The 23047-nt window shown below is 45.4% G+C and overlaps 1 protein-coding gene across 2 annotated transcripts in view; it reads right to left on the reverse strand.

The window, feature by feature from the left end:
• MORC2 (MORC family CW-type zinc finger 2) overlaps positions 1–23047 on the reverse strand; it is a 52932-nt gene that overhangs the window by 12181 nt on the left and 17704 nt on the right. For both annotated transcript variants that reach the window (XM_075917044.2, XM_075917045.2), the window contains 8 exons: positions 14229–14337; positions 13382–13541; positions 12927–13038; positions 11141–11266; positions 5533–5612; positions 5256–5338; positions 4678–4763; positions 305–445 (listed from right to left, as the gene is read on the reverse strand). In XM_075917044.2, the coding sequence (XP_075773159.1) occupies positions 305–445; positions 4678–4763; positions 5256–5338; positions 5533–5612; positions 11141–11266; positions 12927–13038; positions 13382–13541; positions 14229–14337 (897 nt within the window). The remainder of the gene's footprint in view (positions 1–304; positions 446–4677; positions 4764–5255; positions 5339–5532; positions 5613–11140; positions 11267–12926; positions 13039–13381; positions 13542–14228; positions 14338–23047) is intronic.

Raw genomic sequence — 23047 nt, forward strand, 5'->3', positions numbered from 1 at the left:
TGTCAACTTTCATTCTGCAGGCTTCTCTAGGAAGGGCCCAGTACCAACAGCTGGCACAGAGCAGAAAACCTTTATGTCACTGCTGGGAAAACGCCATCTCTACATGCAGAACCTCATCTTTATTGGGAAATCCGGGGCTTTCAAATTGTAATAAACGAGGACAAACTATGATTGAGGCAGATACGGCGTGAGTAACGCTCCAGAATCTGGAAGGAATGGTTCATACCCCCTCTCCAGCACTGCTGTACAAACCAATTTCCATCATCGGCAAAGGGAATTCAGAAAGTTTCTGAAAGGAACTCACATGCCACCCTCCAGCTGGGGGCCCACCTTCTCATACATCTTAATCAGTCGACTGCAGTTATAGATGAACATGCCATCCAAATCCCGCTGCTCGATATTCACCCCGAAGATAAAGTTTAGCTCTTTAGGCTCCTTCAGGGCCCTGGAACAGGAGGCAGCAAGAATCAGAAACCTCCATCGTGTACACAGAAGAAAAACAGGCCAAGATCAGCCCATTACTACATCCAGAAATTTGAAATCCACAACCAAGAAAACCCCATTTTTTGTGTCCATTTGAGACTTACTGGCGTATTTCCTGAGGATATCAATGTTTAAATTAAAAAAAAAAAAATTTGCTGAATGCAAATTACAGGTTACAATCCTGCTTTGCTAACTACAGGTCTGGCACACCATGAACTGTGACTTTTTATAAAGGGGTCATTGTTCTGGCTTCTGTTCCCAATATTTTTCTTTTCAGCTGGAAAGAAAAAGGCGTTAGATTAGATCAAAGTCTGCAGTCTGGCTGTATGTTTCGTTGCAGATTTTGCCCTTTAATTGCAACCTATTCATTGCTCCGTGATTGATGGCTTGCATAACACAGCAACTGTGCTTTACACTCAAAACTGGGCCCAATTGTTCAATACATACTTAGCATTACACCTGTCAATTTCAGGACACGTGCCCTTGGGTTTTGTAGGATGAGGACTTAACGTTATTATAGACACTTATTTTCCAATACAGTTCCAGCACATTTCAAGCTGCTGACACACCCACGTAGCATATAAAGCAGGGCTCCTTTCTAGGCATTTTGGACCCGATTTTCAGAAGAATTCCACTTCCAGTCCAGTCCCTAAAGTGCATGGATTTTCACCAAGCAGTTTCAGTGAAAATACATCTCCTGTTGCAACTGCTGAGCACTTTTGAAACCTTGACCCCTCACATCTTTGACACCTGGGGATGTTGGCACCAGCGAGCGGTCCCATCGAGAAGGGGAGGATCAAAGACTGGTGCTGGCTGGGAAGCGGTGCTGTGTTCAAGGCAGGTCAGTGCCAGGAGTTGGAACAGTGTCGCTAATTCCGTGACCGCGATCCACACCCTTGGTTCGAACTAACGTTCCATCAAAAAATTAGGAGTAACGTTAGTTCGAACCAAGGGGTTTAATTCGAACAAACACGGCCCGGAATGCACTTTCACTTTTAAAACAGCACGTGGCCGAGATTATGCCGTTCATTCGAATCAAACCCCTTGGTTCGAACTAACGTTACTCCTCATTTTTTGATGGAAGTGCTTTCAAAACAGCGGGGTTCCGAAACAGCGCACAGCCGAGATTATGCTAATGAAGCACAGGATATTTAAATCCCGGCTTCATTTACTATTTCGAATGCCTACATTTGCATCCCTAGTTCGAACTAGGGTGCAAGTGTAGACATACCCTAAGATGGTAAGAAGAACCGAGCAATAATCTATACTAGGGACAAGCATGGCAATTACAAAGCAAGAGAACCACTATTCCAACAACCACCACAGGCAGTAAGAAAGAACTAAAGGAGAGGTCAGCAGGGTCATATATACTGTGCCATTCCAGCACCACTTCGGGGGGTGACCGGATGGTCAGCTGCTAAGGAAAATCTTCCGACAGCCATGCATGTGTGTACACGTCACTAGAACTGATATGAGCAAGCACTCAAAGAAGAACGTGTTATTTTGTCACACAGGGCTCTCCTTATCTCCCGGGACCTTGTTTAGTTTACAGGCGGCCCCCGACTTGCGACGTGATCGGTTTCTGGGGAAGCACTGCAAGTTGGGGATGTCATAACTCGAACCTGCATTTAGGATGGGCACTATGCGCGGTCATAAATGCGGGTTGAGGATGTAAGTCGGGGGTTTTCAGCCCCTTCCGCACTTACAAAAATGGTCATAAGTGCAGGGGAGGGGGCCGCAACTCGGGCCGTCGTAAGGCGGGGGTTTCCTGTAATTCTAGAAAGCAAACTACAGTTCTTCAATTAGGGACAATACTGCCTTGTGTAAAGAAGTCTTTGATTGCATAAAGATGGGAGCGGGGAGGGCAGAGAAAAGCCGCACAAAGGATTTTTGCCATTGAAAGCTTAGGTTTTACAGCCAAAATATATATTTTTGATTTCTGCGGTTAACTTCAATATTGAATTCTTTAAAACTTTATGTAGGGAAGCAGGATCATGTATGTTAGCTTTAAAGTCTTTCCAACTGCACACTCTGGAGTAAATGCATTGGTGCCGTTCCAAAAGCTTTCTTGAACTGTAGTCCTTAGTAGTTTCACATTTACCGTTGAATTGTGGGATGCTGCATTTCTAGGAAGAGATGTTTGCCTGGAGACACCAGGTGTTTTATGTTTATTAATATGGGAGAGTAGAACAGCATTCCCTTGGGCCCCATTCACAGAGGTTCACTTTTATGAAGCACTTCCATCAAAAACAAAAAATAATTAATAAGGGAAAAGACATGATATACAGGGGAATAAAGGAAAGCTGTCTCCTTTTGGGATTTCTGGTTCCCTGAAGTCACAGGTCTTCCAAGATCAATTTTAAATTCAAACTTTTCTCTCTCCTCTGTTGTCTGCAAGAGTGTCTATCTGGGCCCACATTTAGCAAGGTATTTAGGTCAACGCTTCCCGACGTGCAGTACTCTCAGGCGTGCAAAAGAATTGGGGAGGAAGGAGGGATAGACGGACAGACCTCTCAACTGTTTTCAAAGTCTCGGCTTTCATTTTAAATTGATGAGTCTCTAGAGGTCATGGTTATGAAAAAAACACACCACCTTCAAAATGCGAAGCGAATATAATCAATACACAGACTTCCCCACCCCGAGCTTGCCGATCGCCTGAATCAACAGATCTGATGAATTTTATATGGGATCTTATTCAATGATGCCTTTGATTCTGTCATGAATTTGCAAGGAGAAAAAGGTAAAAGCAGCCCCCATCGGCATACTACAGTTTTCTTCTAGAACCCATCTACGGTAGCAAAACTACTGAGATGAAATCACGTTATAAGACAATCACGCAATCCTGCTGTGACATGGTTGGTCCGATCTGTGTCTACCCATGTTACTGAAGCCAGGTCTACACACACAAATAAGATGGACATTGCTACATCGCCCATGGCTATGCAAAATTTCATGTCCTGTGTACCGTAATCAGGTTGACTAACTCTCTCTTCCTTAAAAAGCGGCAAGGAGTCCTGTGGCACCTTATAGACTAACTGAAGTGTAGGAGCATAAGCTTTCGTGGGCAAAGACCCACTTCGTCAGATGCAGATTCAGACTAACACGGCTACCCCTCTGATACTCTCTCTTCCTTGTAGATTCTGTTAGGTCAAGCATAGAACTGGCCTGAGTCTTATTACAGACCTAGTGCCAGCACTGGGAAATGTGGTTAGAGTATGATTTGGTTCCATCCACTCAGGCAAAGCCAAAACATGCTGGACTTGCATTAGATTGCCACCTCCGATTACACTCTTCAGTGCCACCCTCATCGTCCAGCAGCGAAGGAAGTCTTTAGGACACAACAGCAGTATCTTCCAGCATGCAATACCACCAAAGGAGTAGGGAATCCCCCAATTCACCGCAATGGGAGAGAACTGAATTGCAAACAGGTAGGTTGAACTTTGTGGTAGTCATCGTAGTGAAGATGTCCAGCTAATGTACTTATCCAGAATAGATGTGTGGACCCCTCATGTCCTGAGTGTGCTTTCAATAGGCTGTTTTATAGAATCATAGAACACTAGAACTGGAAGGGATCATCGAGTCCAGTCCCCTGCCCTCACGGCAGGACCACGCACCATCTAGACCATCCCTAATAGATATCTATTGAATCTGCTCTTGAATATCTCCAGAGACGGAGATTCCACAGTCTCCCTAAGCAACTTATTCCAGTGTTTAACCACCTGGACAGGAAGTTTTTCCCAACGTCTAACCCCAACCTCCCTTGCTGCAGTTTAAGCCCATTGCTTCTTGTCCTATCCTCAGAGGCCAAGGAGAATGATTTTTCTCCTTCCTCCTTGTGACACTCTTTTAGATATCTGAAAACCGCTATCCTGTCCCCTCTCAGTCTTCTCCTTCCCAAACTAAACAAGCCCAATTCTTTCGGTCTTCCTTCATAGCTCATGTTCTCTAGACCTTTAATCATTCTTGTTGCTCTGCTCTGGACCTTCTCCAAGTTCTCCACATCTTTCTTGAAACGCGGTGCCCAGAACTGGACACAGTGGTCCAACTGAGGCCTTATGGGGATAAGAAGGCTGGTGTAGTACAAAGACTCCAGTATTCCCTTCATTGCTGGACAATTAAGATGCTTGGTATTAAAATTACATTGATGGAGTGTCAGCCTGGGTCAAGAGAAGCTGGAAACGGCCTTGTACTCACCGCTGCTTTGCTTCCTTGATTCGCCGCTTGACATCCGCCTCTCTGCGCATGGTTATGGCTGTGTTCTGGACTTGCCGGAGCGTCACCTAAAGATGCAACACAACTCACAATAAGACCAAATTTAACACACATTTCTGTAGCGCATCTTCTGCCCAAGAATCCCTGAGAACTTTACAGGTTGATCTCATTAAGGTGTGGAAAGTGCTGCCTCTCGGATGCAGCACAACCCTTATTAAACCACCCAACACAACAGATGAGAACAGGGGTGGGGAACTCGTGGCTTCATTTCATCTAGCTCATGGCAAGTCTCCACACTGTTGGCTGGAACCCTGAGCTTTGGCGCCCCCTCCCATCCTTGGGGCTGGAGCTGCAAGTGCAGACATGTCCTGGTGGCCCCCTAGGCAGAGAGTCAACGAGGCAAGTTCTGCATGCTGCCCCCACCCTCGGCATGGTCTCTGAAGCTCTCTTGGGCAACTTTCACTTTTAACCAACTCCATGTAGCTCACGGAGCAGGGCTTTGAACAGACACCACTACCCCCCATGACGGAGCACCCCAGCAAACAAGGCAGATGTCTCACTCTGGAGTCTCGTGTAAGATCTCCCCCCAGTCGCAGTTCCAGTGCCCGGGCTTTACTCTCGGCCTCTCGAGCCTTCTCCTCCGCTGGAAGACAGACAAAGAAGGGATCATTTGGGAAGCTAGTTCTATGCAACAGAGGCTGGGCATATGCATATGAGCATACACGTACGAGCAGGGCAGCCAATCAGACATGGGGGTTCACTACTACCGATGCCACTACAGAGCAAGTCAGGCATTCCTTCACTAACGCAGGACCCACACACACACCCGGGACCCACCTATCCGAGCCATGTGCTCTGCCTTCTTCACCTCCTGCTCCGCACGGGTCTTGAAACGGTTTGAAGTGTATTTATACATCCTGTAATGAACAGAATCGATTAGCGATCCTATTAGCCAGCTCAGGAATAACTGTACAAAGGCTACATGGAGAAAGATGGCAAAACGACAGCCCACAGGTTTTGCAATGTGCCTCGATCTACCATCAGCCTTAATAATTAGCTGGTCTAGAGACTAAATGTCTCCACATTAATCAAATTATGCTCTTCTCTCAAGCGGTCCTCCCACCAAAGTCTGCATTCCCTGCCCTATACTTGAACATTGTATTTAAAGTAAAACTGGGCAAATACAGACGGTCCCCAAGTTGTGAACGGTCAAGTTACGACTGTTCACATTTACGACCAAAGCTCCCATGGAATAGTCGTAAAGGCGGTCCCCAAGTTACGAATGCGACCCGCGCTTACGAACAGTGCGGTTGCTATGTAACTCAATGGGGTCCGAGTTACGAACAGATTGAGTTACAGCCAAGTGTTTGGTCCATAACTCGTTCGTAACTCGAGTGAAGATAGAGGAGATTTCTGACCTGGAAAAACCAGAATTTGTAAGCATTATTTCTTGACATTTGAATAGGTTCTATTCTTAGCTCTCCCACCAAGTCACTTTGGGTACATCTACACAGTAGTGTGCGCCCCAAAATAAGCTATGCAATTTGAGCTACACAAATTGTATAGCTTATTTCGAAATTTGGCACTATTTACACAGTGCTAATTTTGAAATAAATCGCTATTCCGGCATCTTCCTTAATCCTCGTGCAAGGAGGTTTACAGGAGGCCGGAATAAGAAGCCAGTTATTTTGAATGTATTTTGAAATAACAGACATGCTGTTAAGACATGCAGAACGCTATTTTGGGATAAAGGATGTTATCCCGAAATAGCGCCGCTGTGCAGATGTACCCTTTGTGACCTGTAAAAATCTCTAAGGAATCCATATTCAAAATCAGTCACTCACTTTTGGCTTTTATCTAATTGATACCCCTTGGATCTAGTTTTTAAGAGGTGCAGAGAACCCACAACTACAAAGCCACTGGGAACTATGGTTTCTCAGCTGGCATCAAGAGCCTTCGCCACTTCTGAACATCTGGTCTTAGCATCTGCCTCCTCCTCCCATGTGGAATGCCGATAATGGTACTAGTCTCCCCTGATAGCTCTTTTCATCCAACACGCTAAAACAGACCTATGTATTTCACTGGCTGTCAATTAGTCGCAATTAACTCATGAAATTAACTCAAAAAAATAAATCCTTGTTAACTGCAGTTTTAATTGCATAACATTTCAACTGGCATTGTTTATTAAATATTTTGGATGTTTTTCTACATTTTCAAATATATTGATTTCAATTACAACACAAAATACTAGACGTACATGGCTCACTTGATATTACTTTTGATTACAAAATTATCACCCCTAATATCATTACCTCACAGACATTAACCTTCGCCCCCTCACCTCCCCTGTTCTAAAATCTGATTTGTCAATTTTATATGCGTTCACTTTTTTTTTTGATTGTATCCCTTTGGTATATATGGTCGTGTCAATTTTCTTCCACAAACTGATCCGAGGAAGTGGGTCTGGCCCACGAAAGCTCATCACCTAATAAACCATCTTGTTAGTCTTTGAAGTGCTGCATAGTCTTGTCTTTTGTTTGAGACAGACACTGGTTTTTCAGTTTGCCTCTTAAGTACTGTAGTGTAACCTTTTAGAATCATAGAGCACTAGAACTGGAAGGGACCTTGAAAGGCCATCGAGTCCCGTCCCCTGCCCTCACGGGGATAGTGCGACTTACCAATGCAGAAATTTTTTACGTAACTGCACTCAAAACCAAAACGCTATAAAACTTTAGAGGCTGCAAGTCCACTCCATTCTACTTTTTGTCCAGTCAATTAATAAGACTAACAAGTTTATTTACATTTGCAGTAGACAATGCTGCCCGCTTATTTATAATGTCACCTGAAAACAAGAACAGGAGTTCGCATGGCACTTTTGTGGCAGACATTGCAAGGTGTTTACATGCCAGATATGCTAAACTTTCATATGTCTCTTCATGCTTCGAGTACCATCTCAGAGGACATGCTTTCATGCGGATTATGCTTATTAAAAAAAAAGTGTTAAATTTGTGACTGAACTCCTTGGAAGAGAATTGTAGGTCTTCTGCTCCATGGTTTTACCCAAGTTCTGCAATATATAACGAGTTATTGTAGTCTCAGATGCCAACCCAGAATACATTTGATTTAAGAACATTTTCACTGCAGATGTGACAAGAACACAAAGGAGGTTCCAATATCAGATTTCTAACGATAGCTACAGCACTCAACCGAAAACTTAAGAACCTGAAGTGCCTTACAAAAACAGAGGGCCAAGGCATGGAGCATGCTTTCAGAAGTCTTATGAGCAACACTTCAATGTGAAAACTACAGAAGCCGAACTACCACAAAAGAAAAATCAGCATCTGACTCACATGGTGAAATGAACAAGTTTTGGGTGCATGCTGCTCTGGACTGTTATTGATCAGTCATCAGCATGGACGCATGTCTTCTGGAATAGTGGTCAAAGCATGAAGGAACATATGATTCTTCAGCGCATCTGGCATGTGCATTCCAACCAGGTGACTCTCACGCCGAACCCTTAGGAGGTGGGGTCAGAGCCACAAGATGATTGGATCACTACCCTCCCAAAGGCTGCCGTTGTGTCTGGCCTGCTGGGTGATTGCATAATGTGCTGTGCACATGTGGACAGACAACTATGTCGCTGCCCTATATCTCCATCGTTGGAACGTGAGCAAGAAATACCGTGGATGAGGCCTGCGTCCTGGTAGAATGTGTCATGATTGCTGTGCCTAGGCCCCAAACACTAGCACTGAATTCGTGAATCAGGAGACTACCCCAGTAGGAGATTTGCTGCAATGATACAGGCTGGTCTTTCATGCTATCTGTCAATCGCTACAAATAACGGGGCTGATTTTCTAAATGGCTTAATTCTCTCAATGGAAAAGGCCAATGCCTTGCATATGTCCAGAGTGTGGAGTCTCTTGTTCCCAACTCCAAGAATGTGGGTTTGGATAAAACACTGGAAAAAATATCTCCTGATTGATGTGGACCTGAGAAACCACCTTAGGGAGGAATGAAGGGTGTGGTCTTAACTGCACCTCGTCCGTAATGAACACAGTGTTTGGGGGCTCTGAGGTTAGAGCCTTGAGTTCTGGCACTTTCCTGGCCAAGATTATGGCCACCCGAAAAGCCACCATCTAAGAAAGGTGAAGTAGAGAACATGTGACTAGCAGTTCAACTAGTAGACCTATGAGCCTATATAGGACTAGGACTAGGTCCCATGGATGGACAGATTGGCTTATGTATGGGTATAGCCTGCCTAGAACTTTTTAAGAACTGGTTGACCATAGAGTCAGAGAATACCATGCAGCCTTGTATCCTGGGGTAGAATGCTGATATGGTGGCCAAGTAGAACCTTGTAGGTAAAACCAAAACACCTTGCTGCTTCAGCTGAAGAAGGTAGTCTACGATAAGAGCCCATGTAGAAGATGAACAGAGCTGCGATGCCTAGATGGAGAACCATTTCCACTTGTCCAGGTAAGTTGCTCTCATGGAGGGTTTCCTACTACCCATGAAAACTTGATGAACCTGGTTTGACCAGAAAAGCTCCCTGGAATTCAGCCACAGAGCTTCCAGGCTGTGAGATGTAGGACATGAGGTTCAGATGTGAGAGGACATTGGTCTTGTGTCAGAAGATCTGCACGAGGAGGAAGCGTGACTGGCACTTTCACTGAAATGTCCCAGAGAGATGTGTACCATTGCTGACGAGCCAGGCCGGCACTATTAAGATGACCTGTGCTCGTTCCCCCTTGATTTTGAGGAGTACTCTGTGTACCAACTGAATTGGCAGGAAGGCGTAGAGGAGAAATTCTTCATGGGAGAAGGAATGCGTTGTTGCACGATCCTGGACCGCGGCTCTGGAATGAGCAAAACAGATGACGCTTCCTACTGTGGTGTGTAGTCAACAAGTCCACTTGGGAAGTGCCCCACCTTTGGAAGAGTAAGATGGCAACATCTGGGGGAAGAGACGACTTATGTCCATGGAAAGACCTGCTGAGGTGGACTGCCAGCTTGTTCTGGGCCCCGGAAACATAAGATGCTTGCAGCTTGTCTGAATGTCCTACACAAAAGTCCATCTAGGTTTATTTCCTTAGCTGATTTATGAAAAGGTCATGCAAGTATCAAAACCTTTAGTAAAGTCAAGTCATATCACATCTGCTGCTTCTCCTATATTCACAAAGCTCGTAACCCTGTGAAAGCAAACTATTAAATTGGTTTGACAATTTGTTCTCAACAAATCCATGCTGTTACTTAGACATGATCTTCTAGATATGGGTGAACTGATTGCTTAATTATTCGCTCAATTATCTTTTCAAATACTTAAATTAAGCTGACTGGTCCATAATTCCCGAGGGTGGTCCTTATTTTATAGATGGGCATTGTATTTGCACCTTTTTCCAGTCCTTTGAAATCTCTGCTGTCTTCCATGACTTTTCAAAGACAATCGCAAATGGCTCAGATATCTCCCCAGTTTCCTGAGTATTCTAGGATACATTTCAGCAGTCCCTGCCAACCTGAATACATCTAACTTGTCTAAGTACCTTTTAACTTGCTCTTTTCCCTATTTTACCCTCCGATCCCACCTAATTTTCACTGGCATTCACTAATACACGTCTAATTATTACTAATCTTTTTGGTGAAAGCTGAAACAAAAAAAATAATTTCCACATTTTTTGTTGTTATTTTTCCCCTCTCGATTGAGTAATGGTCCCACCTGGTCCTTGGTCTTCCTCTAGCTTTTAATGTATTTGTAGAATGTTTTCTTGTTACCCTTTAACACATCATAGAAAGTTAAAACTACTGTACAGGGCATCCCCGCTATACGTTGCGCCGGTATACTTTGCTTCCACACTAACATCACTGACGCTCGTAGGAACTGTCATTTTATAACTCCTCCCATTCCCTGGTCTTACGTGGTGCAAAAAAGACCAATTTGTGTAAATGGAAGTCAGCCGCAGGAAAACAATTCCCCGCTTTACGTCATTTCGCTATACACCCATGTTTTTTGGAACGTATCTTGGATGTATGGCGGGGACACCCTGTATCTAAAAAGACCACCACACACGTAGTGGTTCTAGATACTCAGCCTAGTTTCATTTCCTTGGGATATAATTTTCATACTATTCCAAAGGGGGATTTCCCAGACATACCCAACTAGGTATTGGGGTCTGAAACAAGAGCTGTAACATTGCCACAAAAGCAGCCAAAAGGCCTTTACTTCTCTGTATCCCTTAGAGACAGTTCCAGGTAGAATTTTTAGAAGACTTGTCCCATTTCCCCTGACCCAAAAGCATTGAAAATCTTGCCTTATGACTTCAGATTAGCCAGAGTCTTTGATTTCTACGCTTCTACGTGATCTCACACAGGGCAAACACACCCAGCAAGCTACCAGGGACTTCATGGGACCCTTGCGGCTGAATGTGGTCCCCTAGGTCAGGGCTCCTACCTCGGCTTGTAGAGGCAGCAGGAAAGTCGCTTTGTTTGCACTTTGTGTCCATGGATGAAGATCCTCATTCTAGGATCAATGTAAAGGACAGCAGCATAGGCGCGGAAGGAGCGACGTTCTGGCTTTCTGCAAAAGGAGAAAGCTTACGGAATCCAGAGAGTCTATTCAAGCAGTGCCCCCTACATCTCTTATCCGAAGAGACAGCTCATATCCAACCCTGAGCAGCACCCCAACACTCTCCCCATACAGTAAGTCCCTCCCGCTCCCAAGCCATCCTTAAACAATATCCATGATCCAGGAAGCACTGCCAATTCATCCGCCAAGCGATGTCCCACACCTCCTTAATTAAGCAATAATTCTCTTCATTTTTTCTTCACCTTGAGCTCCTTCAGTGCCATTCTTGCCTATCTGCTCCAGCACTTCCAGATTCCCATTACGAGACACTCCATCTTTTCACATGCACTGGCCTCTACTCTGTCTACCCAAACTGAAGATCCCACATCTCTATGCCCAAGCATCTCCCAGAATGCCTGCCACTGAGCACTGGATTCCCCGTGGCGACTGAAGTTCTGACGCTCCACCAAAGCTTTCCCCAGAGACCGAATTTTTATGCATATGGAAACCGGGTGAGGTCAGGATGAGTCAGGAACAGGCACGTTAACATGAAACAGAGTAATCATTACCCAGAAGTCGGCAGCATTAGCTTCATTAACACCAGTCCTATAATTTACAGGTAACTGCTTTTGCCGTTACGTATACCTTGGATTCTGTTATTTCTCCTCTAACTCATCTGATGAAGTGGGTTTTTCCCCACGAAAGCTCATGACTATATATGTTAGTCTCTCAGGATGCGTCTACACTGCACCATTATTTCGACATAACTAGCGTTATTTCGAAATAATGCAAGTGTCTACACAACCATTCTTTTATTTCAAAATAATTTCGAAATAACGGTCGGCTTATTCCAAAATCTGTAAACCTCATTCTACAAGGAATAACGCCTATTCCGAAATAGCTATTCTGAAATAAGGTGTGTGTAGATGCTCCACTGCTGCTATTTTGAAACAGCCCCTCTCCAGGACCATTCTAAGTTACTCCTCCCCAGTGGCTCCTGGGGCTCTAAACTGAAATATCACGTCTACATTAGGAAAGCCTGCCTCGGACTAATTTTGAGTCTTCCCTGCAGCATAGATGTGCTACTCCGAAATAAGCTATTTCAGAATAACTATTCCGGAATAGTTTATTTCAAAATAAGCGTGCAATGTAGACACACCCATCAGACTAACACGGCTATCCCTCAGACTTTTCACCCTGGTTAGGCAGCCAGCCTCACCAGAGCTCCATCTCTGGCCACAATGCGGATTTAGCCGCCCAACTCAAGCAAAGTTCAAGGGAGACGCTTACTGCCCTCCATCCCAGTAATTCTTTCAATCGGTTATAAAAATCACTCGGTACCCCAAGTCTTGCCTCCTCCAGCTGAATTAACCAAATGTCACATTTGGCCACGTGCTATTGCCCTCTCTGGGGTAACCCAGTAGCAGGATAGCTATAGCACGCTACTCTCCTGCCCCCTATCTAGAACACAAGAATAACGTCCATGAGCCGTTAAGAGCATCAACATCAGGGAGCAGGAGAACCGAGGCATTTCTGAAACCCCAACCTGATGCACTCCAGAATGCAGAATTCTCAGCAACTCAGCCACCTGAACAGGACACAACAACCTACAACCATCACAAGCCATTCATACAAACAGCCCCAGCACCTGGGGTGTCTCTGTTACACTTACGTTCCTTCAGGCGGTGTTTCTGCCATCTGGATATCTCGGGGGTCAGAGGTCACATCTAGCTCTGGCTCCCCATTATCCATCAGTTTGAGATTAAAGATAATCACCAGGGTTCCTGAGTAGGTGACAAACTTGAAGTTAGCTCCACCTACTGCCACCTCAATTATTTCTCCTATTTCAAGTGTTCTCAAACTCAAGGAATCCCATTTTCAGAGATCCCAAGGCCACCTAATCTGCCCTCATCCTGCTCCGCCCCTTCTCAGAGGCCCCACCCCCACACACTTACTCCTCCTTCCCTTTGTTATTCAATCTGTCCTGGCTTCACTCACTTTCACCAGGCTGGGACATAGCCTGGGTTGCAGTGCTGGAGGGACTGTGGGCTCGCAGAAGAAGTGTGGGAGGGATACATTCCTATTTCAACTCCAAATGCCCCACGTGCAGCACCAGTTTACACTTACCCTTCTCCCCAGGGATTTTCTTAAATTGCTGCATCACCTCTTGCTCCGACTTAAAGGGGGAATACTTGTAAATAAGCTCCGTCTCAATAGCAAATTTCTCCATGTTGTCGGTCATGGGCTCCAAGGTGCGTGTGTTCCACGTGGGCAGTGGGACAATGACCTGTAGAAAGGACGAGATGGGGATTAAGATGAAGCTCTGATGGTATGTCTACACTTGCTCCCTAGTCTGAACTAGGGATGCAAATGTAGCATCCCGAAGTTGCCAGTGAAGCACAAAGAGTAACAATCCGAGGGAAGGGATTTCTTTTGGAGTACGGCATCTACACGCAGCAAGTTAATTCAGACTAATGAATTTTTAAAATGGCGACCGGACGCGAATATGCTAATCAAGTGCGGGATATTTAAATCCCGCGCTTCGTTAGCAACTTCGGTATGCTACATTTGCATCCCTAGTTCGGACTAGGGAGCAAGTGTAGGTATATCCTGACTCTATAGGAGATACGTCCTTGGCTCCCGTGTTTGTGTTGTTTCTTCTGATGGCCTCTACCTAGGGCATTTTGAACCTCTTCTTACCCCCACCAATAACAGCTAAGTATTCATTCAGTATCCAACACCAAGAACCCTTGTTTCTAACCCTCTCAGAGTTACCTTTTAACACAGCTTATCTTCCCAAACCAATATATTTTACCCCAAGTACAATGCAAACCACAAGAGAAATGATCAACTACTCTCAGAAATAATCAGGCTCTCTTCCTTAGAAGTGCCGACGAAGTACAGAGAACAAGAAAAAGCTCATCTTAGCAAATTCCTCACATTATATTTTAGAGTGACAAAGGGCGTGGCAAACCTCATCAATGCCTTCTTCCTCATGGAAAGTGCGTGACAGGAAGAGGCAGGTCATGGTGGCGTCTTTCTTGGTAAACAGGATAAAATCTTTCCCAATCCGCATGGAACCCCTGGAGGAAGATTTCAGAGGGCGTGTTACTTATATTAACTGCTGTACAAAGTCAGTCGGAACCCCCCCCCCCACACACACACTTTCTACTATAAGTTAGGGATGTAATCGTGTAGTCAATTATCTGATTAACCGATAAGCAAAAGCTTATCGGTTAATGCTATAGACCAGTGTTTCTCAACTTTTTTTTTTTTTTGATAAAATACCCCTTAAAAAAATTTTTTTAAGTACCCCCAGTACCTACAGTTTTCAGACACAATTTTTTTTTCTACCATTGCAATATGTTTGTTTAAACAACTTAATCGTATCCAGGCGGGTGATTAAATTGTTGGGTGTAAAAAGCACAAAAATAATAAAACACTGTAAAACTTGAAACAAAAATTCAGTTTTGTCAAATTTCAGTTGTGTTAACGTACCCCCCAGACTTCTCGAGTACCCCTAAGGGTACTCGTACCACTGGTTGAGAAACACTGCTATAGACTGCACATATTCCTGCCCTACTAGTAAATTTTTTAGCAGGCTGGCCAGCAACTCAGCTAGGTCCCGGCTTGCACCGGGTCTGGGACCTATCCCTGCTGCAGCTCTGCATTTAAAGTGTATTAAGAGCCAGGTAGGTAGGCAGCCTGGCTCAGTTCCAGCTCACACTGGTCCCCCCCCCTCCGTCCCTTCTGCAGACAGGGGCTACCACCCCACGCTGCTACTGCTCTATCAGAGGCAGCAACACAGACCGAGAGGCAGCTGGTCCTTGGGAGCGGGGCCAGAGCGCACTGGCTGCCGGCCCCACCCCTGGGGACTATAGAATGAGTAACCAATAAGAATTCATGAGGTTAATCGACTATTCAATTAACCAATATTTAACATCCCTACTACAAGTCCTGTTGTCTTCTACTACAAGCTACTAAGATCCCTTCCTCCAGCCTATTTTTCGATGTATTTTGAAATGTCAACACACAATATAGTAGTTAAACCTCTCAAAATGCTCAAGACAAAGATCTCTTGCTCTGCAAACAAAAATCCAAAGTCATTCATGCCCTAAATAATTTGATTCACCTCACAAAGACGACAATCCAGAAAAGGACGTATTTTTGTAGGATCAGATGGGGGCCTCTGAGCTTGTTCCCCCTGCCTCCAAAAAGCCATCCCACTATAACCAAAAGTAGGGTCAACTAGCTCTGCAGAAAAACCACTTCAGACTCAGCTGGAGATACATGCAGCACCCGGCAGCGCCACCGCCACTTTCCCCAGCCAAGAAAACTCAAGCATTCCCCCGATATAATGGCGGTTGCTTAGCTGTAACTAGAGGTTCTTTGAGATGTGTGGTCCTCATGTGCACACCATGTACCTGATTCTGGAGATTTTAAATAAGCAGGATAGGGAAAGATGGAAGGAGTCATTGGACACCAACGGGCGTTGAGCCCATGGTTGTTGATGATTAAGGGTGTGTCTAGACTACAGGGTTTTGTCGACAAAACTAAACCTGCGTCTACACTTCTGCTGAGTTTTGTCGACATAACGTCGACAGAACTCAGCAGTTTTGTCGACGCTGGTAAACCTCATTTTATGAGGAATAACGCGTTCTGTCGACAGAGTTCTGGCATGCAGAAGTCCCACAGACAAAAGGGTTTCCTGGCACAGAGCTCATGAATAGCCTCCCTCTTGCTTGTTGACGACAGACAACATGGCCTCCATATTCGTTCAACACAGAGCTGACGAATCACCTCCCTCTTGCTTGTTGTTGACAGACAACATAGCCTCTATATTCGGTCAGCACTGAGGGTACGTCTAGACGACAGGGTTTTGTCGACAAAGCTTCTGTCGACAAAGAGCGTCTAGACTACATCCAGTTCTGTAGACAAAGCAAGCCGCTTTGTCGACCTGACAGTGAAGACGCAAAGGACAGTGCAGATGCAATAACGCCTTCTGTCGACAGAACTCTGTCGACAAAAGGCTTTATTCCTCGTAGAATGAGGTTTACAGCCGTCGACAAAACTGCTGAGTTCTGTCGATGTGGTGTCAACAGAACTCAGCGGCAGTGTAGAGGCAGGTATAGTTTTGTTGACAAAAGTCCACTTTTGTCGACAAAACCCTGTAGTATGGGCACACCCCAGGTGTGGAACCAACACTGCACAAGCCAGATGGACAGCTACGAACTCCTTCATGTCAATACATAGCTCAAGCTCTTCTTGCAACCATAACCCCCTCGTTTGCAGAGTGCGGAGATGCGCTTCCCTCCTGACATCAAACACCTCGAGGGTCATGAGCTCACAAACAGCACACCTTCCAACACCAGCACCAGGTCAGACCACCTCTGTAGCTGCCAGAAGCTGTAGCGGGATCGAGAAGAGCTTGTCCAGGTGATGCCTAGCCAGGGAGTAGACGGATACCAGCCACCAAGAGGGCGTAGTCTGAGTCTCAGACATTGTACGTGCATTCAGCCACATGCTCCAATAGTCCAAGGCAGATCCAGGCAGTGGTGAATGGGTGGACACTGATGCTAGCAATCAAGACCTCGCGTTGGCCTGAGCCTGGTTTCTGGCACCGTTGAGGAGTGCTCAAACTCTATGCTTTGGACCGGGATCAGGTTATCAAGAGGCCCAGGATTTGACAGGTGGCTTGCAACGTCTCAATAATTATTGCTGCACTAGACCTGGACTTTGGTATTAAGGTCTGGGTAAATCTGAATACTCCAACATCTGAGATAGGCTGTCACTACCAAAATGCACCGGTGGTGCCATTGCTAGGTCAGACTGGGAATTGACAGTGTGCAGCCCCAACCACAAATCGCAGGAACTTGCACATGTCAACACTTCACAAACACAAAAAGTATAGGTCTTTCAAGTAGAGGGAGGTGTACCAGTCTCCTACATCCAGAGAAGGAATGACGAAAGCCAGGGACTCAATGAAGAACTTCAACTTCTTGAGATACCTACTGAGGTTTTGCAGGTCGAGAATGGGGAACAGACCGCCCTTGGCCTCTGGGATCAAACAATAGTGTGAGTAAAACTTTTCCCCCCTCCGGTGCAAAGGGACTACCTCCGTGACTCTCCCCCCGCAGTAAGCCTTACATCTGAGCAGATGAAGGTAGTGTTCAAGTGAGCTGTGGGGGCCGGCTGATGGCCTTGCCAGTGTTTGTAGCTCTTGAACCTGTGGGATTACTATGGGTTGAACAACTTTCTTGCAGGCCCCTGGTGCACAGCGCTACCGTGCACACACTGGACTTTTAGCATCTTTCAGGCCATATAATTTACTGTCGGCGTGCTCTGAGACCATTACTAGGCCATTGAACAGGAGGTCCTGAATGGACTTGCATATGCCCACCAAGAGGCCCGACGACTAGTTGGGGGACACGCCTCACAGAAATGGCCAAAGCAATGATCCAAAGTAGCAGAGTCTGCCACACTGGAGGCCAATTAGGGTGTGACTAGACTACAGGGTTTTGTCGACAAACGTGGACTTTTGTCGACAAAACTATACTTGCGTCCACACTGCCTTTGAGTTATGTCGACATAACGTCGACAAAACTCAGCAGTTTTGTCGACGTATGTAAACCTCATTCTACGAGGAATAATGCCTTTTATCGACAGAGTTCTGTCGATAGAAGGCATTATTGCATCTACACTGTCCTTTGCATCCACAATGTTATGTCGACAAAGCGGCTTGCTTTGTCGACAGAACTGGATGTAGTCTAGACGCTCTTTATCGACAGAAGCTTTGTTGACAGTATCTGTCGACAAAACTTCTGTCGACAAAACCCTGTAGTCTAGACACACCCTTATATGTTTTGTTAGTCTATAAAGTGCTACCAGACCATTTGTTGTTTTTTAAGTTAATTCTGGTAGGTTGATTATACACATCCTGGCCTCTCCAGGGGTCCAAGTGCCTTGTGGAATGTGATTGTCCATGTGGGTTCCCCAACTTAAGAGGAAAGCATCTGTGACAATATTCACCTTGGGTGTGTGGGTCAAACTTTTCCTGAGTTTGCCCACTAGGCAAGAGAAGCCACCACAATGGTTGAGATTGTTATTCTTTATTAACTGTGAGTAGAAAAACTGACATCAGGTTTGTAGACTGTGTAGGAGGATCCAGGCAAATGGTGGTACATGGGTGCATGAAGCCACATGGTCTAAATGGGAAGGGCAGACCCTGACCTGGAGTCTGAAATCTGATGCACACTTGTTTATTAAATTGTTTGTGGTGTGGACTCTCCATTGGGAGGTAGGCGCTTGCTGTGGAGACGTCCAGAGTCCTTCTATGAAATTTGTGGGTTTTGTGGGAATCAATGCAGATTCTCAGGGAGATGACAGACTAGGAATGAGGTTCATAACTAGATCGCCATGCTCCAACAATTACATTCTGAGGTCCTGGAAGATAGGCTGTCAACAAGAAGATCTTGTGGGTAAAACACCAATCCTATAACCATCTGTGCAAGGTGCCAATGACTACGTACCTCTGTTTGTTGATGTATGGTAGCAGTAGTATTTGACATAACAAGACTATGATGGAGACTAGATGGGAGAAATGCACGACACACCCTTTGTACCGCTCAAAGCTCCAGAATGTTGATATGTATTCTAGATTTCCCAGCTAGTCTGAGTTCCCTGTGTCAAGTGAGGAGACCGTGATGATGATCATGTCTGGGGAGGATGGAAGGAAGGGCTTCTTGGTGCCGACCTGACCTTAGCCTGTCCACCTTTTGAGGAAGGAGAGTACATTGGTGGAAGCCATCAGCAGAAGGTCCATGGTGTGTCACCTGGGAGAACAGACTTTCGGGAGCCACAGCTGAAGGCAGCAACAGTAGTCAAATATGTACAGGGCCAAAGGAAGAGAGACAAATCTTGACTGAAACTAAGGACTGGTGACCACTTTGGCAAATCAGTTTCTGCAGGGTATGAATCTAGACCTGGAAGGGACCTCGAGAGGTCACCAAGTCCAGCCCCTGCCCTCTTGGCAGGACCAAGCAACGTCTAGATAAGAGATTGGCAAAGAAAGAAAATCAGGCTTATGGGCCGGATCCGGTCTCTCTGGCCTGCCCAGCTGACTAGCAGAGCGTGGATACTTACAGCTGTGTGTTCAGCTGCCCCTCCCCCTACCTTGCTCTGTCCTGCAGCCGAGCTGCTCCCAGGATTCTCCTTCTAGCGGGGCAGAGAGGAGGGGAGTGCTGAAGTCAGGGTGTCCCCCTACCACTCTACCCCATCTCTGTAGAGCAGGGATCGGGGAGAGACACAATGGAGCTGCTCCCATCTGAAGCACCGACAGTAAGTGACTCAAAGGAGTGCCTGTCGTAAGAGGCAGAGTGTGCCGTTTACGATTTCAGTGCTCTCCCTCTCATGCTCTCAGACACATTTCCCCTCTATACCCCATCTCTGTAAAACACGGGAGGAGGCAGACAGAGCAGGACAGCCTGCCCGGTCTGAAAGACACAGCACATGGCTTCTCTCAGAAATCTGAAGTCTGAAGGCCACGGCCCATGACCACGTACCAAAATTCACGAAGTGGCCTGTCTGTGAAAATGATTGTCCACCCCGATCTAGATAATCCCTGAACGATGTTAATATTATCTGTTCTTAAATACCTTCAGTGATGGAGATTCCACAACCTCCGTAGGCAACTTATTCCAGCACTAAACCACCCTGACAGTCGGGAAGTTTTTCATAATGTCCAACCTAAATCTCCCCTGCTGCACTTTAAGCCCAATGTGTCTTGTCCTATCATCAGACGTCAATGAGAACAAATTTTCCTCCCTTCTCCTTGTAACATCCTTTTAGATGCTTGAAAGTCCTACTAAATGGATCTCGTGTCACGTTTAGACATTTTATCCATTCTTGTTACTCTTCTCTGGACTTTCTCCAAATCTTTCCTGAAACATGGTACCCAAAACTGGACACAATACTCCAGTTGAGGCCTAATCCGCACAGTGTAGAGTAGAAGGAGAACTTCCCGTGTCTTGCTTGGAATACTCCGGTTAATACATCCCAGAATCATGTTTTGTTTGTTTTTCATTGTGTCACACTATTGACTCCTATTTATCTTGTGATTCACTAGGACCCCTTCCTGAAGGGCTCCTTCCTAAACAGTCACTTCCTATTCTGGATGTGTGAAACTGATTTTTCCTCCTTAAGTAGAGTACTTTGTATTTGTCATTATTGAACTTCATCCTTTGATTATTTCTCCAGTTTTTCAGGTCATTTTGAATGATGACCCTCTCCTCCAAAGCTCTTGCAACTCCTCCCAGTTTGGTATCATCCACTTCATAAACGTACTCTCTATTCCATCATCTAAATCGTTGATGAAGATATTGAACAGAATTGGTCTCAAAATTGATCCTTGTGGAACCTCGCTCATTATGCCCTTCCAGCAGGACTGGGAATCATTGATAACTACTGAGAACAGTTATCCAACTAATTTCGCAACTACCTTATAGTAGCCCCATCTGTGTCATATTACCTTGGTTTATTGATAAGAAGGCCATGAGAGACTATATCAAACACATTACTGACATCGAGGTATACCATGTCTACTGCTTCCCCCTTATATGCAAGGCTTATTATCTCATCAGGGAAAACTATCAGTTTGGTTTGACATCATTAGTTCTTCATAAATCCATTCTGATTGTTACTTACCGCATCATCTTCCAGATATTTGCAGATGGACTCCTTACTTGCTCCATTATCTTTCCTACCACAGAAGTTAAGCTGACTGATCTGTAGTTCTCTGGGTTGTTGTTCTTCCCCTTTTTACAGATGGGCACTAGATTTGCCCTTCTCTCATCTTCTGGAATCTTTCCCGTCTTCCATAATTTTTCCAAGATGACAGCTAATAGTTCAGATACCTCCTCAATCAGCTCCTTGAGTATTCAAAGGATACATTCCCTTAGTAGATAGACTCATGCTGAAAATGGAGTGAGTGGAGAGTATTGCCAGCCTCAGATTTAAAAGATGAGTCACGTTGAAATTCCAGTCCTCTATAGTATTCTGTAAAGTCCAACAACATGTCATAATTGAGAAGGCACATTTAGCTAAAAGTGTCTAGTGAAGACTAGACATTGAGAAGATCTTGCATGCCAATGGGCCCAGTCATTTGCCCTCCTTTTCTGCCAGAATAGCGCATCTACCTGGTGCAGTCCATTGTCACTGGTATTGTTAGAGAACTAGATAGTTCCTGTTCCCTCATGTCCTCACATCTCATGGTCTCTTCTCTGTCCCCTTGGGAGTGAGTGTGCAAGTAGCTAGGGAGTGCCAGACAGTTGGAATGGGTTGAAGGAGGACATAATTGATTGGCAGACAGCCCTGGTTACTACTGAGGTGTGCAGGATGTCGAGAAACTGTTGTAATGTGCCCTGTATTTCCCCCAGTAGTATATGGAGGTCCTCAGCCACACTGTGCAAGAGATCCTGGAATTGACAAAAAGTCATCTGAAGGCCAAAGGAGAGGATGGTCAAAGATACAGTGGTATCAGGAGAGGATGTCAAATATCCTCCCAGTTGCAGTGGTATCACTGGAGAGGAACTGAGCAGTTCCTCCAAGACTGGCCCCAAGTGCTCAGTTGACGATAATTAAAGCGGGGAAAGAGGTGACTCCGCTCTTGCTGAACAGGAAGCCTCCAAAAGAAGGATACTGCAGCCAGGAATCTCTATGTGGCCAATAGGATGGATCAGTTAGATGCTACGGAGAGTCCCAAAGAGCGGAAAAGGGAGGGTATTGCCACAGACTGGGCAGAGGTGGTAGAGCAGAGGTGGTCCGGCAACCCATCTGAGTCCTCCAATGATGAGATTCTGGAGTCTGGTTCTAAAAGTGGTATCATCGGAACTGTACGAGGAGCAGGCAGAAGTGCAATCCAAATGCAATAAGTCCAAGGCAGGAGAACATTCTTCTCTATGTTCAGATTGTATAGGAAGGCACAGAGACTGTGTTTCACCCAAAGCAAAAAGTTCATGAGGCCCAGGTGTTGACTCCAACCTCGCTGTTGTCAGTGGCACATATCTGCAGTCAGAACCAGAGCCAGAATGGACAACTGCTTCAGGACAGATATTTTCCTGGATTTTGGGGAGCTGACTTGGAAGGCATACATGACTCGGACATAACCAGCAGATCTGGCAATTTGTCATGATTGTGAGTCTTGGAACACATTGCTTCTCCAAGGCTAGGACTTGTAGAAGATGCCTTGTTCTTCTTGAGCCTGGAGGAAGACGGACTGCCATGCTTATGCACATACTTCTTTGCCTCACAAATGGGCCCCCAGACACACTTTTCAGGTGCGATTAGCGATTTTACAAACCACTCTGATCCCCAAAACTGAGACCCAATAGTCACTCAAAGCCTGGCTGCCCCCCACATTTTGGAATGTGCCCCAAATCAAAAGAACAAATCAGAACCTCATTCCCAGTAAAGATTCATTATCATCCAAGAAGAGTCTTTAGGAACCCATGTTGTAGCTTCAGGATTCACCTTAATATGCCAACAGCAGAGCCTCCTGCTTGTAAACAGTCATTAAAACCTCTAGTCTCACTATCATGATGTTGCCACGCAGAGTAAGTTAGGGTACGTCTAGACTACAGGCTTTTGTCGACAGAAGTTTTGTCGATAGATACTGTCGACAAAGCTTCTGTCGACAAAGAGCATCTAGACTATATCCAGTTCTGTCGACAAAGCAAGCCACTTTGTGGACATGACAGTGTAGACGCAAAGGACAATGTAGATTCAACAACACCTTCT

This window comes from Pelodiscus sinensis, chromosome Z, assembly GCF_052426305.1.
Source record: "Pelodiscus sinensis isolate ZL-2025 chromosome Z, ASM5242630v1, whole genome shotgun sequence".
Classification (NCBI taxonomy): domain Eukaryota; kingdom Metazoa; phylum Chordata; order Testudines; family Trionychidae; genus Pelodiscus; species Pelodiscus sinensis.